At 44.3% G+C, this 15,786-nt stretch overlaps 1 protein-coding gene across 1 annotated transcript in view; it reads left to right on the forward strand.

Annotated features, from left to right (window-relative positions):
• The window catches only part of LOC139159142 (uncharacterized), a 35,841-nt gene that overhangs the window by 123 nt on the left and 19,932 nt on the right, over positions 1–15,786 (forward strand). The window contains exons 2-7 of the mRNA XM_070736496.1: positions 4,598–4,873; positions 7,595–7,870; positions 8,179–8,460; positions 14,003–14,092; positions 14,596–14,628; positions 15,334–15,432. Coding sequence (XP_070592597.1) covers positions 4,598–4,873; positions 7,595–7,870; positions 8,179–8,460; positions 14,003–14,092; positions 14,596–14,628; positions 15,334–15,432 — 1,056 coding nt within the window. The remainder of the gene's footprint in view (positions 1–4,597; positions 4,874–7,594; positions 7,871–8,178; positions 8,461–14,002; positions 14,093–14,595; positions 14,629–15,333; positions 15,433–15,786) is intronic.

Raw genomic sequence — 15,786 nt, forward strand, 5'->3', positions numbered from 1 at the left:
ATCTATTCAAGGAATCTCTCTCTATCTGTCTCTCTCTCTCCCAAAGCTTAACTCTTTCTCGTCCGCTCCTCCTCCCCTTCAGCCCCTATGAGAGAAGGGACCTCAAAGGGCGTGTGGAACTCTGCTGGCCCTGGGGCGCGCGCGCACGCGCACACACCGTCACCTCACAAGACGAGGGTTGGAGCTTCCAGAGGCCAGTCAAGTCTACCTAGGAGCCCCCACGCGCAGCCCTTTCCCTTCCCTTCAAAGTGGCGGTTGTCTGAAAGCGGCATTTGCCCCTGATCAGATCAATTCACAAACTTCCTGCCTGCCTTCAGCACAAAGCAACTCCGCCCGCATCTTCCTTCCTTCCTTTGGGCAAAGTGGTTAGAGTGCAACACTGCAGGCTGTTTCTGCTAACTGCTAGCTGTAGTTCAGCAGTTCAGACCTCACCACCGGCTCAAGGTTGACTCAGCCTTCCATCCTGCCGAGGTGGGTAAAATGAGGACCCGGATTGTGGGGGGCAACAGGCTGACTCTGTAAACTGCTTAGAGAGGGCTGTAAAAGCACTATGAAGCAGTATCTTAAGTCTAAATGCTATTGCTATTGTTATTTGGCGACTCTTCTGGGCTTCTGGTGCTGGGAGGATCCACCTCGATTCTCAAATCGGTTCCATTTATTTCAGACATCGAGGTTGTATTTCTTTACCTCCATCTCGGAGCCCAGTCATGGGCTGCCCCAGTTTGTATCTCTCTTTCTCTCTCTGTCTCTCTCTCTTTCTCTCTCTCCCCTTTTCTCTTTCTCTCTCTCTCTCCTTTTTCCTTTCTTTCTCTTTCTCCCTCTCTTTCTCTCCCCCTCTTTCTCTTTCCACCAAAGCTTAACTCTTTCTTGTCCACTCCTCCTCGCCTTCTGGCCCCTCTGAAAATAGACCTCAAAGAGTAGGTGGAACTCTGCTGCCCCTCACACAGACACACACAGACACACTCCCCCCCCAAGGATAAGGTCAACCCCCTTCCAGAGGTCAGTCAAGTAAGAACATAAGAAGAGCCATGCTGAATCCGGCCAAAGCCCATCGAGTCCTGTATTCTGTGTCACACAGTGGCCCGCCAATTGTCCATGGGGATCTTGAGCAGAAAGAGAAGGCAAGACCCTCCCTTTCCCTTGACCCCCAACAAGTGGTACTCAAGGGAATCCTGCCTGCCTCAACCAACATAGAGGCAGCACTTGGACATCTGTTTCAATAACCATCTATATCCTTGGCATCCATGAATCTGTCTAATCCTGCCTTGAAGCTATCAAGACTGACAGCTGTCATGACCTCTTCTGGAAGTGAATTCCATAAACCAACGACCCTCTGGGTGAAGAAATATTTCCCTTGATTTGTCCTCACTTTCTTACCTATGAGCTTTAGGGAGGGCCCCCTTGTCCTAAGTCTACTTAGGATCCCCAGCGTTAAATCAGGAGCCCACGATATAAGCAAACAAAGTTTGTTTGAGAAATATGTATCTAAAAACAAGAATGGAGGATGTCGCACAGCCTCACTAATGACCAATTACTTAAACCATTATGACCTCTTCCCATACATGCCCCAGTAATAGCCTTAATACATTACACCCCTTCTCCTTTTAGTTGGCACATACAAAACCTTCTAAATGTGCTGGCCATTTCCACGTTCGCCCAGAATGTGGGTGGATCAACCACTACTGGTGGTGATCGAGGGGGCAACTCCTCAGTGCCAACTGATTGGCCATCAAGTCCATCAGGGATAGATAGATAAAGACTGTCTGTTTCATCATCAGATAACTCCAAGTTTGGACAAATGCCAGGACAATTATCTTCTGCTCTAGTCAGAGGGGACCCTTTGACGCAATTGCTCGATGTGGCGATGCCATTCATGACTATCCTCAAGGGTTACCATGTAAGATCGAGACCCCTTCAAGCTAGAGATTTTTCCTGGCAACCAAGTCTTTTTCTCTGAGTAACAGCGGGCAAACACTAGGTCACCCACTTGAAACACCCGAATGGGTTTTTCTGGAAACACTGAAGATGAGACATACAATGGGTGCAGGCGATCAAGTTTTGTTCATAATTTACACCCCATTAGTAACTCAGCTGGAGTTTTATGAGTTACTGGGTGTCGTATGTTGAGCTAACAATTCTGATATTCTTTGTTTCCATGTGCCCTGGATAAGCCTGCTTAATGATTCCTTCGTCGTACAGACCATTCGTTCTTCCATACCATTGCTGGCTGGATGACAAGGTCCTATAAAGCCATGGTGAATTCCTAACCATGCCAAAAAATACTCAAAAGTGGCTGAGGTGAATTGAGGAGCATTATCCAATATGATAAGATCAGGGTGTCCATGTATAGCAAATAAGGCAGGTTATGACAGCAGAAGATCTGTCATTGCTACCCCCCTGACTGATTTGTTTAACCAATCCTTGTTAACAGGAGATGTTCCTGAGGATTGGAGAATGGCCAGTGTTGTGCTTATCCACAAGAAGGGTAGTAGAGAAGAAGCTGGTAACTACAGGCCAGTTAGCTTGACATCAGTTGTAGTTAAAATGATGGAAACTCTACTCAAAAAGAGGACAAAATCAGCACCTAAAAAACAATAACTTATTGGACCCAAATCAGCATGGCTTTACTGAAGGCAAATCATGTCAGACTAATCTCATTGATTTCTTTGACTATGTCACAAAGGTGTTGGATGAAGGTGGTGCCGTGGATATTGCCTACCTGGACTTCAGCAAAACCTTTGATACGGTTCCACATAAAGAGCTGATAGATAAATTAGTGAAGATTGGACTTAATCCCTGGATAGTTCAATGGATTTGCAGCTGGCTGAAGCGTAGACATCAGAGAGTTATTGTTAACGGCGAATATTCTGAGCAGAGTCAGGTTACAAGCGGTGTGCCTCAAGGGTCTGTCCTGGGTCCTATTCTTTTTAATATGTTTGTGAGTGACATAGGGGAAGGTTTAGTAGGGAAGGTTTGGCTATTTGCCGATGACTCTAAAGTGTGCAATAGGGTTGATATTCCTGGAGGCGTCTGTAATATGGTAAATGATTTAGCTTTACTAGATAAATGGTCAAAGCAATGGAAACTGCAGTTTAATGTTTCCAAATGTAAAATAATGCACTTGGGGAAAAGGAATCCTCAATCTGAGTATTGCATTGGCAGTTCTATGTTAGCAAAAACTTCAGAAGAGAAGGATTTAAGGGTAGTGATTTCTGAAAATCTCAAAATCGGTGAGCAGGGTGGTCGGGCAGTAGGGAAAGCAAGTAGAAACATAGAAACATAGAAGTCTGACGGCAGAAAAAGACCTCATGGTCCATCTAGTCTGCCCTTATACTATTTTCTGTATTTTATCTTAGGATGGATATATGTTTATCCCAGGCATGTTTAAATTCAGTTAATTAATGTGGTCTCACCAGCATTCTATATAGCGGGATCATAATCTCCCTCTTCCTGCTTGTTATACCTCTAGCTATGCAGCCAAGCATCCTACTTGCTTTCCCTACCGCCTGACTGCACTGTTCACCCATTTTGAGACTGTCAGAAATCATTACCCCTAAATCCTTTTCTTTTGAAGTATTTGCTAACACAGAACTGCCAATACAATACTCAGATTGAGGATTCCTTTTCCCCAAGTGCATTATTTTACATTTGGAAACATTAAACTGCAGTTTCCATTGCTTTGACCATTTATCTAGTAAAGCTAAATCATTTACCAGTAGGATGCTTGGCTGCATAGCTAGATGTATAACAAGCAGGAAGAGGGAGATTATGATCCCGCTATATAGAGCGCTGGTGAGACCACATTTGGAATACTGTGTTCAGTTCTGGAGACCTCACCTACAAAAAGATATTGACAAAATTGAACGGGTCCAAAGACGGGCTTCAAGAATGGTGGAAGGTCTTAAGCATAAAACGTATCAGGAAAGACTTCATGAACTCAATCTGTGTAGTCTGGAGGACAGAAGGAAAAGGGGGGACATGATCGAAACATTTAAATACATTAAAGAGTTAAATAAGGTCCAGGAGGGAAGTGTTTTTAATAGGAAAGTGAACACAAGAACAAGGGGACAAAATCTGAAGTTAGTTGGGGGAAAGCAACATGAGAAAATATTATTTTACTGAAAGAGTAGTAGATCCTTGGAACAAACTTCCAGCAGACGTGGTAGATAAATCCACAGTCACTGAATTTAAACATGCCTGGGATAAACATATATCCATCCTAAGATAAAATACAGAAAATAGTATAAGGGCAGACTAGATGGACCATGAGGTCTTTTTCTGCCGTCAGACTTCTATGTTTCTATGTACACATCCCGGTAGTAGCCTTAGTGAATTATACCCAGCGCAATCCTTTTCCTGCCTCCCAAAGTGGAGGTTGTCTGAAAGTACTTGATCAGATCAATTCACAAACTTCTGGGCTGCCTTCAGCACAAAACAACTCTGCCTGGGTCTCCCTTCCTTACTTCGGGCAAGCTTCCTGGCTTCTGGTGCTGGGAGGATCTGCCCCGTTTCTTGACTCAATTCCGTTTATTTCAGATACAGAGGTTGTAGCCTCACCTGAAGCCCCCCTAACTCTGCCCTTCTGTATATCTTCCAGGCGCCTCCTCCCACTCCCTGAAATTTTTCTCTACCGCCATCTTGAAGCCCAGTCAGGGGGAGCCCCAGTTTGTCTCTGTGGGTTATGTGGATGACCAACTCTTCAGTGTCTATGATAGCAACAGCAGGAAGATGCAGCCTCGAGTTCCCTGGATGGAGAAGTTGGGGAAGGAGGATCCCCAATACAGGGAGACAGAGAAAGAGGTATTACATCTCACTGAAGAGGCATTCGAAGAAAGCCTGGAGATTCTGAGGAGTCGCTACAATCAGAGCAAAGGTGAGCGATGGGTCAGGTGGCTCTGCTGGCCCCATATTCCCCTCCCCAGGAACCTGAAGAGGGGAGAAAGAGGGTCCTTCCTAGAGGAAAGGCTGCTGCCATACTTAAAAAAAATATTTTTAAAATATGTTTATTCTTTCTTTTGCAATAATTAAAGTTTATCCTAGACCCATGACAAACATTTCCCTATGGAACTTGCAGGCATTAAAAAGCTTTACCTCTGCAGTGCCTTTTCTGATCCCTGGAAGCCAAAGGGAAATTTGCCCATTGCCCATTTCCTGGCCAGGATCAGGGGTTCGGTCCAGCTTTAGAGCCCGAGCACCATGATGAAGGATGGAGAAGGGGGGCAAATGGAGAGGCCTTCTCTCCCTTAAACCCCAGGGCTGCCTTTAATAGCATTATGTACCCTGGGCAAAGCAGATAACTACTCATAGGAATGAAAATGTAAATGGTCAATAAAATTAAACATATACAGTGATACCTCCGTCTTATGAACCCCTCGTCATACAAACTTTTTGAGATACGAACCCGGGGTTTAAGATTTCTTTGCCTCGTCTTAAAAACCCTTTCCGTCTTACGAACCTGAGCCCGGGTCCGTGGGCTCTCCTACTGCGCCTGCGCTCTCTGACTGACGAAGCGATTCCCCTGCCTTGTGACTGTCACCACCGGGATTTCCCATTTGCTTGCATGGGAATTCCCCGCCGGAATTCCCCACCCCCTTTTGCTTGCACCTGAGGTGGGGAACACCGGAGCTGTGCCCAGAAGGAACCTTTGAGGGACAGAGAAGATGGAAGGGAATATGGGAAGGCGTCTGTGTCTGGAGACCTACAGTCCATTTTGGAGGCAGGATGAAGGATCCGAAGTCTCATCCAGAGGGACCTAAATAGCTGTATTTTTTTTAAATTTCCCAACCATTTTAAATCCCTTATCTCGCTTTGTTCCTCCTGTCTCAGTGTGGGGAAGGGTGGTTGGGCCAACAAAAATGGTTGCAGATTAATGCAATATGCAAATATTTGAATAAAAGTGAGATTAAAGAAGCATTTTTGAGAGAAGAAAACTGTCCAGAGAAAATATTGAAAGAAAAGATTAATGATTCAAAAGGACAGGCTAGTAAGATTTATAGCATGTTTCTACAAGTGGAAAAGGGAGTGATTAAAGGCCTAACAAGATACTGGCAAAATGAATTACGGATTAATGAAAACGAGATGGAAGAAGTAGTAGAAAATATATATAAGATAAAGAACACAAGAATTAGAGAGATGAGGAGGAAAATCTTACATAAAATGGGTGAACAGTGCAGTCAGGCGGTAGGGAAAGCAAGTAGGATGCTTGGCTGCATAGCTAGAGGTATAACAAGCAGGAAGAGGGAGATTATGATCCCACTATATAGAATGCTGGTGAGACCACATTTGGAATACTGTGTTCAGTTCTGGAGACCTTACCTACAAAAAGATATTGACAAAATTGAACGGGTCCAAAGACGGGCTACAAGAATGGTGGAAGGTCTTAAGCATAAAACATATCAGGAAAGACTTAATGAACTCAATCTGTATAGTCTGGAGGACAGAAGGAAAAGGGGGGACATGATCGAAACATTTAAATATATTAAAGGGTTAAATAAGGTCCAGGAGGGAAGTGTTTTTAATAGGAAAGTGAACACAAGAACAAGGGGGCACAATCTGAAGTTAGTTGGGGGAAAGATCAAAAGCAACATGAGAAAATATTATTTTACTGAAAGAGTAGTAGATCCTTGGAACAAACTTCCAGCAGACGTGGTAGATAAATCCACAGTAACTGAATTTAAACATGCCTGGGATAAACATATATCCATCCTAAGATAAAATACAGAAAATAGTATAAGGGCAGACTAGATGGACCATGAGGTCTTTTTCTGCCGTCAGACTTCTATGTTTCTATGTTTCTATGTTTCTATGTTTCTATGTTTCTATGGTACTTTACGCCAGTAAAACTAGCACACTTCCAGAGGAAAGGGAAAGGAAATTGCTGGCATGGTTGCCAAATAAAAGGAGTTTTTATGCATATGCTCTGGGAATGCGTTCAAAAATTTTGGAAGGAAGTACAGAATGAAATTAACAATATGCTAAACATTAATTGGATAATCACGAAAGAATTAGCAACACTAGTTAAATATGGGGAATTACGAGAATTTAAAGAAATCAAAACAGCAGCTTTGAAAAGCGCTCAAGTAGTAGTGGTATTAGGGTGGAAGGATAGCAATAAATGGACAATCCAGAATTGGTACTGGTACATGGTGGACCACATCCACTTCGAAATTATGGAAATAAGATTAAATAACTTTGATGAAAATAAATTGGAGAAGCTGATGGCACGATGGAATAAGGTGAAAAATTATACCTTAAGTAGAATTTATGACGACAATGTGAAAAATAAACTCCAATCACTTTTTGTATGTAAAGAAATGTAAACCGGAGCCAAGGAAGAAATTGAAACTTATTGCAAATAATTTAACTCCCTAAATGGTGGTGGGGTTTATTAGTGTTGGGCACCTTTTCTTTAAGTAATTTTTATTTTTGTTTGTTGTAATAAAAAATTTAATTATTTATATATATATATATATATATATATATATATATATATATATATATATATATATATATATATAAAAAGTGTCTCAGTGTGGGAGAGGGGCTCTATCTCTCCTAGGGACTCCACAAACCATCTTCCTCTCCCTCTTTATAGGCCTTCACACACTGCAGGGGATGTATGGCTGTGAACTCAGCGCAGAAGGGAGAAAAAGAGGGTTTAACCAATATGGCCATGATGGGAAGACCTTCATCACCTTCAACATGGAGACCTTCACGTGGGTGGCTCTCGACCCCATGGCCCAGATCACCCAGAGGAAATGGGATGCTAATCCAGGATATAATCAGAGAAAGAAAGTCTACCTGGAGGAAATCTGTATCAAGTGCCTGGAGAAATACCTGTCTTACCAGAAGGAGGCGCTGCAGACGATAGGTGAGCATCTGGGTCCAGACTCCTTTGAATCCCTGGTCTGTAGCCTGGTTGCCCTGAAGGGAATCCTCATCCTCCTCCCCTCCCAGCACCTCTCTAGGATGCAGGACGTTCTGCTTGGTTCTTATTGCCAGGCAGCCATTAACATGAAACACACTATCTGCCCTTGCAAGCTGTAGTGGATCAACAGCAAATACATGGGCTGAAACTAAGTACTGTATTGGGAGACTTTCCTGCCCTTCCAATTTTTTAATCTGCCTTCCAGTCTCTGGAGGGGCTCAGAGTTAATTCTCGGGGTGTTGTTTCTGCAGAGCCTCCAGTGGTGACTGTGAGCAGCAAGCCGGAGGTGGAGGATGAGATGGAGACGCACGTCTGCCGCGTGGATGGCTTCTACCCCAGGGAGATTGATGCTTCCTGGACAAGGGATGGAGAGGTCTGGCTGGAGGATACATTCCATGGGTCCGTGGCCCCCAATGCGGATGGGACCTACCACTATTGGCTCAGCATCAGGATCGATCCCGAAGAGAGGGGCCACTATCAGTGCCACGTGGAGCATGACGGCCTGCAGGATCCTCTGGATATGGCCCTGAAGGGTGAGAGTGGGCTCTTGGGCAGCCTGGAGGATGGTGGGAGAAAAATCTGACCCCAGATGTGAATATAACTGAGCTTTTAATCCACTGCTTTCTCTTGTGTTTGAGGTTGGTGAAGCTGCAGGGACCAAACGATAGAACTGGTTTCATGGGATGTAAAGGAAGCAACAGAATACAGTGATACCTCGTCTTACAAACGCCTCATTATACAAACTTTTTGAGATACAAACTCGAGGTTTAAGACTATTTTGCCTCTTCTTACAAACTATTTTCATCTTACAAACCCACCACCGCTGCTGGGATGCCCCGCCTCCGGACTTCCATTGCCAGCAAAGCACCCGTTTTTGCGCTGCTGGGATCTCCCTGAGGCTTCCCTCCATGGGAAACCCCACCTCCTGAGTTCTGTGTTTTTGTGATGCTGCAGGGGAATTCCAGCAGGGGAATCCCAGCAGCGCAAGAACAGGCGCTTCGCTGGCAACGGAAGTCCGGAGGTGGGGTTTCCCAGCGAGGGGAGCCTCAGTGAAATCGCAGCATCGCAAAAACACAGAGGTCCGGAGGTGGGGTTTTGAGGACTTCGGTGTTTTTGCGATGCTGCGATTTCACTGATGCTCCCTTCGCTGGGAAACCCCACCTACAGACTTCCGTTGTCAGCGAAGCGCCCGTTTTTGCGATGCTGGGATTCCCCTGCAACATCGAAAAAACACAGAAGTCCGTGAGTTTTGGGCTATGCACGCATTAATCACTTTTCCATTGATTCCTATGGGAAACATTGTTTCGTCTTACAAACTTTTCACCTTAAGAACCTCGTCCTGGAACCAATTAAGTTTGTAAGACAAGGTATCACTGTATTTGGGCAATCCTTATGAAATGCCCTCAGATCCTCTCTTAGCCTCCGATCCTTCCCACTTTCCCGCCTCCAATGCTTTGTTTCAAAAACATATGCATAATACTGCATATACCATGTCGCTCACTTTGTGTGTGGGTGTTTTAGCTTTGAGGCGGGCAAGCTTCTGCCTTGAATATCAATCCTTCCATCCCCACCATCCAGTCAGAGCTGAAGATGCTTCTTGGATGAGAAACAATCTTCCAAAGGAAAAAAACAGAAAGTCTGCTTGTCTCTTTAAAAAAAAAAGCACTTTTGAGTCCACGATCTCCGAGTTTTATTTATTTATTTATTAGAGTTGAAAGGGACCTTGAGGGTCATCAAGCCCTGCTTAAGCAGGAAATCCTATAGCACTCCAGCCAAATGACAGTCCAATCTCCTCTATGAAAATGTCCAAAGTTGGGGAGTTCACAACCTCCGCTGGCAGGCTGTTCCACTGGTTGATCGCTCTGACCATCAGGAAGTTCTTCCTTATTTCTAGGTTGAATCTCTCCTTGGTCAGCTTCCAACCGTTGTTTCTCCTCTGGCCCTCTGGTGCCCTGGAAAACAGCATGACCCCCTCCTCTCTGTGGCAACCCCTCAAGTACCTGTAGACTGCTATCAAGGGCCCCCTGGCCTTTCTTTTCTCTAGGCTATCCATGCTCAGTTCCAGCAATCTCTCTTCATAAGTCTTGATTTCTAGTCCCCTAATCATTGTGGTTGCTCTTTTCTGTACCTTCTCCAGAGTTTCTATATCTCTTTTGAAGTGTGGCGACCAGAACTGAATGCAGTACTCCAGATCTATGTTCCCTCTAAGCTTCGCAGGCGCGCACCCACACAGCCATTAGGACCCCCCCCCCCACGCAGAAACGTTTGAAGTGGTGCAGAAGTGGAAGTGGTCCCAGATCGCTCGCTTCTCTGGCCAACAAAGCCGGCTGCCCAAGAAAGTGACGTGCTTTTTAAACACGCACTTTTCAAACACGCCGCTTTTCTGCGCCGGCCAGCAAAGCCTGCGCTGGCCAGGAAAGCGGTTCATTTGAAAATCGCGTGTTTAAAAAGCGCGTGGCTTTCCCAGGCAGCCGGCTTTGCTGGCCAGAGAAGCGAGCGATCCGGGACTGCGTGGCTTTGCGCTGGGACAACGACAACAACAACGGCGCCGTGGCGGCCTTCAAACGTGGCCCTTCATGGCGCCCCACCACCCGTTCCTGCAGGTAGAGGTCGAGCGCATTACTGGGAGGTGGAGGTGGCGCGGGGCTGGGCGCTGGGCACTGTGGATGCCAGCGAGGGTGAAGGGGTGGCCTCTTAGCTGGAGAGCTGGATGGGGGCGGAGGCAATGGCAGAGTCCAGCGCTGGGGCCATGCGGGGCCGCTCATCCAGGGGGCCGCGGACCGGCAAGCCGCCTTCCACTCTCTCTGTGCATTCTCTCTTTTTCTCTGTTGCCGGCATGGTGTACGAGAGAGAGAGAGAGAGAGAGAGAAAGGAGGGGAGAGAGAAAGAGAGAGAAAGAAAGCAAGAGAGAGGGAGAAAGAAAAATAAAGCAAGAGAGAGAGAGAAAGTTTGAGAGAAAGAAAGCAACAGAGAGAGAAAAGGAGAGGAAGAGAGAAGAAAGGAGGAGAAAGAGAGAACAAGAGAGAGAGAGAAAGCAAGAGAGACAGCAAGAGACAAATCAAGAGAGAAAGAGAGGGAGAGAGAAAGTGAGAAAAAGAGTGAGAAAAAGAGAGAGCAAGAGGGGAGAGAGAGAGAGAGAAAGAAAGAGAGAGTAGAAAGAGAAAGAGAGAAAGAAAGAAAGAAAGAAAGAAAGAGAGAGAGATAAAAGGAGAGGAAGGGAGAGAGAGAGAGAAAGAAATGAAAGCAAAAAGGGGAGAAAAAAGAGAAATGATAAATATTTATTTATTTATTTATTTATATTTCTTTGACTTCTGTGCTGCCCAGTCTTGAAGGGGCCACCGCTCAGACACTATACTTTTCTGCCCACACTGAAAAAAATTAGAGGGAACATTGCTCCAGATGTGTTGTGACCAGGGCCTTATAGAGTGGTATTAATACCTCTCTGGTCTTGGAGTGTATCCCTCTATTGATACAGCTGTGCGCTGGAACCGGAAGTCCCCCTTATTGTGTTTTTATTTATGTTGACTTCAGTTCTGGGGTTGTTTATTGCAGTTGAGTTGCAGGTTGGTTGGATGGTGGTTCCTTTTTGTGTGAAGAAGACTGATGCAAAATAGGCATTGAGCAGCTGTGCTTTATCTCTGTTGTCTGTGTTTTCTTTACCATCTTCATTTTATAGTGTAGTGACTGTTTCCTTGATTTTCTTCTTGTTGTGGAAGAAGCTATTTTGTTGTTGTCATTGACTTTCTTTGCTAGGTATTGTTCATGTTGGGCCTTTGCTGTTCTTATTTTTTGTTTGCAGATTCTTGCTGTTTGTTGAAATTCTGCCTTGATTATGTTTCCTTCTTTCCATGTTTTGTATTTGGCTTTTTTCCCTCTTAGGTTGTCTGTGAGGTCTCTGTTGAGCCACGCTGGTTTCTTTTTAGTTTTCCTGTTTTCCTGTTTCCTAGGGATTGTATTGTGTTGGGCATCTATGATTAAGTTTTTGAGGGCCTTTCAGGCTCCCTGCGTGGATTTACCCTTTAGAACTTCCTTCCAGGGGATATTTTCCAGGTTTTCTCTGAGCTTGTTGAAGTCCGCTTTTCTGAAGTTTGGGACTGTAGTGGTGTTGGGTTCAGCAGTTAGTGATTGTATTATATTGAATTTTAGGATGACGTGGTCACTCTCACCCAACATCCCTTCTACTTCGATTCCCTCTATCATTTCTTCCCTGTTTGTTAGTATTAGGTCTAGTAGTAATAATAGAAACATAGAAACAAAGAAGTCTGACGGCAGAAAAAGACCTCATGGTCCATCTAGTCTGCCCTTATACTATTTTCTGTATTTTATCTTAGGATGGATATATGTTTATCCCAGGCATGTTTAAATTCAGTTACTGTGGATTTATCTACCACGTCTGCTGGAAGTTTGTTCCAAGGATCTACTACTCTTTCAGTAAAATAATATTTTCTCATGTTGCTTTTGATCTTTCCCCCAACTAACTTCAGATTGTGTCCCCTTGTTCTTGTGTTCACTTTCCTATTAAAAACACTTCCCTCCTGGACCTTATTTAACCCTTTAATATATTTAAATGTTTCGATCATGTCCCCCCTTTTCCTTCTGTCCTCCAGACTATAGAGATTGAGTTCATGAAGTCTTTCCTGATACGTTTTATGCTTAAGACCTTCCACCATTCTTGTAGCCCGTCTTTGGACCCGTTCAATTTTGTCAATATCTTTTTGTAGGTGAGGTCTTCAGAACTGAACACAGTATTCCAGATGTGGTCTCACCAGCATTCTATATTATTATTCTATAATAATAATAATAATAATAATAATAATAATAATAATAATAATAATAACAACAACAATAACAATAACAACAACAACAACAACAACAATTTATTAGATTTGTATGCCGCCCCTCTCCGCAGACTCTCTGGTTCCTGCTTCCACTTTTGGGGTTAGAAAGTTATCTGCAAGACTGGTGAGAAATCTATCAGACTTTTTGCTTGGTGCTGAGTTGGTTTTCCAGTTGATGTTGGGATAGTTAAAGTCCCCCATTATTGTTGTGTTGTGCTTATTGCATACAGTGGTACCTCATCTTACGAACGCCTCTTCTAACGAACTTTTCAAGATACGAACCTGGTGTTTAAGATTTTTTTGCCTCTTCTTCCAAACTATTTTCACCTTACGAACCCAAGCAGCTGCTGCTGGGATGAAGGGGTTTCTTTTTTTCTCCTTTTTTGAAGAAAGAAAAGGGAGGGGCGCCCCCTTGCCTTTCTTTCTTCCCACTCACCCTTTAGCCTAGCCTTGCTTCTTCCACCCGCCCCCTTTAGCTGCTCCTCCCTGCCCTCTGTTCGCCTCCCTTCTAAAGTTTGGGATTTTCCTGAAGGAATTGCACTCATTATTTGCTTTTACATTGATTCCTATGGGAAACATTGTTTCATCTTACGAACTTTTCACCTTATGAACCTCCTCCTGGAACCCATTAAGTTCGTATCATGAGGTACCACTGTGTTTATGTTATTTGGCTTGTAACGAGGTTGTCCATTGTATCAGTTTGGTTTGGTGGCCTGTAGTATACTCCTATTGTAGTGTTGCGCTTTTTTCTTTTATGTTAACCCATATGCTTTCTAGAGAGTTATCTTCTTTGGTTGGATATAGCTCTGTGACAATGTAGTGGTCTTTTATGTATACAGTAGTACAATTCCACCTCCTTTCTTGTTTGACCTATTTTTCTTGAAGAGTTTCGTCCCACCAGGTTTCTGTTATTCCCATTAGATCGTATTCACCCTTGTGCATTAGTAATTCCCGTTCATCCTATTTGTTCACCAGGCTTTGTGTGTTTGTGTACAGGCATTGGTACACAATTGTTTTGTAGCCTGTTGCTTTAAATCTTACAAATTGACTCTTGATTCTCCTTCTGTATTTCTTCAAATATTTGGAGGTCCCTAAAGGGTCTGAAGGAGGATATTTCAGGACAAGGGGAAGTCTTGGGTAGGAGAGGAAGATTTTAAATTCTTCTTGCATTGGATTCATGACTTGAGATGATTGTTCGGGATTCTCCTTCAATTATATGCTCTTTCTCCCTATTCAGATTCAAAATTCAACCTGGGGCTCATCAGCATCTGCATTGTGCCTGTTGTGATCATCATGATTGCTGGGATTGCTGGGATCTGTCTTTACAGTAAGTGTTATTTTCTGGGTGATGGAAGGAAGATGGGGAGATTCCTCCCATGTCTTTCCCTTTGGGGAGTCCTTCTGTGCTTCCTTCTGTCCTGTTGTCCCAGCCCTCTTGGGGAGCATCTGAGATCTCAGCCTCTTGCTGGGACTCCAGTCTCGGTTCAGCTGAGATTCAGGCAGTCTGATGTTCTTCTGAGTTGGGAAGAGGCATCCCAGTTCCTTTGTTCCTCTCAAAGGCTTTGACCAAAGAGCAGCAGAGAAGGATTTCCATGGGAACCTCCCTCCCCTCCCAGCTGCTTCCCCCAATTCCCCTCCATCCACCTCGGAGGCACCAGGTCTCTCTTGGGGCAAATCAGGAGATACATTTGTATTTTGAAGATCTTTCTGTCTTTATTGATGGGACAAAGCGACTGTGAAATATCTCCTGGGGTTCTTCCACCTACTGAGGAGAGTTTGGATGATCTCTGGTGGATTCTTTTGAGCTTTCACTGATTTTTGTCCTTGCAGAGAGACGTCAGAGTGCCTACAAAGCAGCATCAAGTAAGTGATTTGTCCTCTTTCCATGTAATCTCCAATTTAGAACGGGCCTCAGAGGCACCATCACTTGAGGAATGTGTGTACAGTAATCCCTCGCGTTTCATCTTTCACGGATTCGCTACTTCATGGGTTTTCAAAGGGGGCTTAAATCCATTAAATCCATTAAAAATTTATAAATTTCTTCTACAGTACTACTGTACTCTAATAAAGAAACTGGTAGGATATCACATGTGTTGTGTTTGGGCTTGGGCCAGCCGTTGCTCCCACATATGGGAGAGATGCGGCACAAAGTGAGTGCGAAAGCCTGGCTGACAGCCAGGAAGACGTGACAGACAGCCAGGAAGATGAGGCCACTGGTTTGGAGGAGTGGGCAGACAGCACGCAGGACCCAGCAGACAGCCCAGGGGATTTGGCAGGCAGCCACTCAGACAGTCTATCCTCCTTGGATTCCACTGCAGACCAGTTCATAGATATGCGTAGCCGGACAGCCATGCAAAGGAGGGCTCAATTAAAGGACTATTACCGGTGATCAGAGTAGCACCTGGGCTGGGTGTGGTTCTCATACTGAGGGCTGGGTGTGGTTCCCTTAATGAGGGCTAAAGGTATAAAAGGGAACAGAGGCAAAAGGCAAACTGTGGCTGTTTATCTGTATGACTTTGTGGTTCCTGCTCTGAAGCTTCTGTTCCGTGTCTTTGTATTTCAACCCAGCCTTTTCAGGCACGCGGGAGGTGAAACCTCTGGGACTAGCTGTTTGCTCTCAAGACTCCAAGATTCAAAGGACTCCTGAAAGGCTTCGGCCCTGTGCAGGTTGTCTTTGTTTGCTTTTACCTGTGCTTTGTATTTGGCTGACTTACGCCTTGCACTATAATTTATTCCTGACAATAAGGACTGTTTTCGTTAACCCTTTTTTGTTTGTTTAATACAAGTTTGCTGATTAGAAGAGCACGTGTGTGTTTGATTTCTTTTCCTTGGACTGTTACTAATCGCCTGAGCCCAGTCAGGCAGAACAACATGTAGAAACATTATAGAATAACTGTTAAATGCAAAGAGTGGGTTTTAAAAGTCCAAATACTCATTAAATACATAAAAATATATCTTTCCTCTACTTCACAGAAATTCATTTTTCATGGTTAGTAAGTAAGTAAGTAAGTAAGTAAGTAA

Source organism: Erythrolamprus reginae, chromosome 2 (genome assembly GCF_031021105.1).
Source record: "Erythrolamprus reginae isolate rEryReg1 chromosome 2, rEryReg1.hap1, whole genome shotgun sequence".
Taxonomy (NCBI): domain Eukaryota; kingdom Metazoa; phylum Chordata; class Lepidosauria; order Squamata; family Dipsadidae; genus Erythrolamprus; species Erythrolamprus reginae.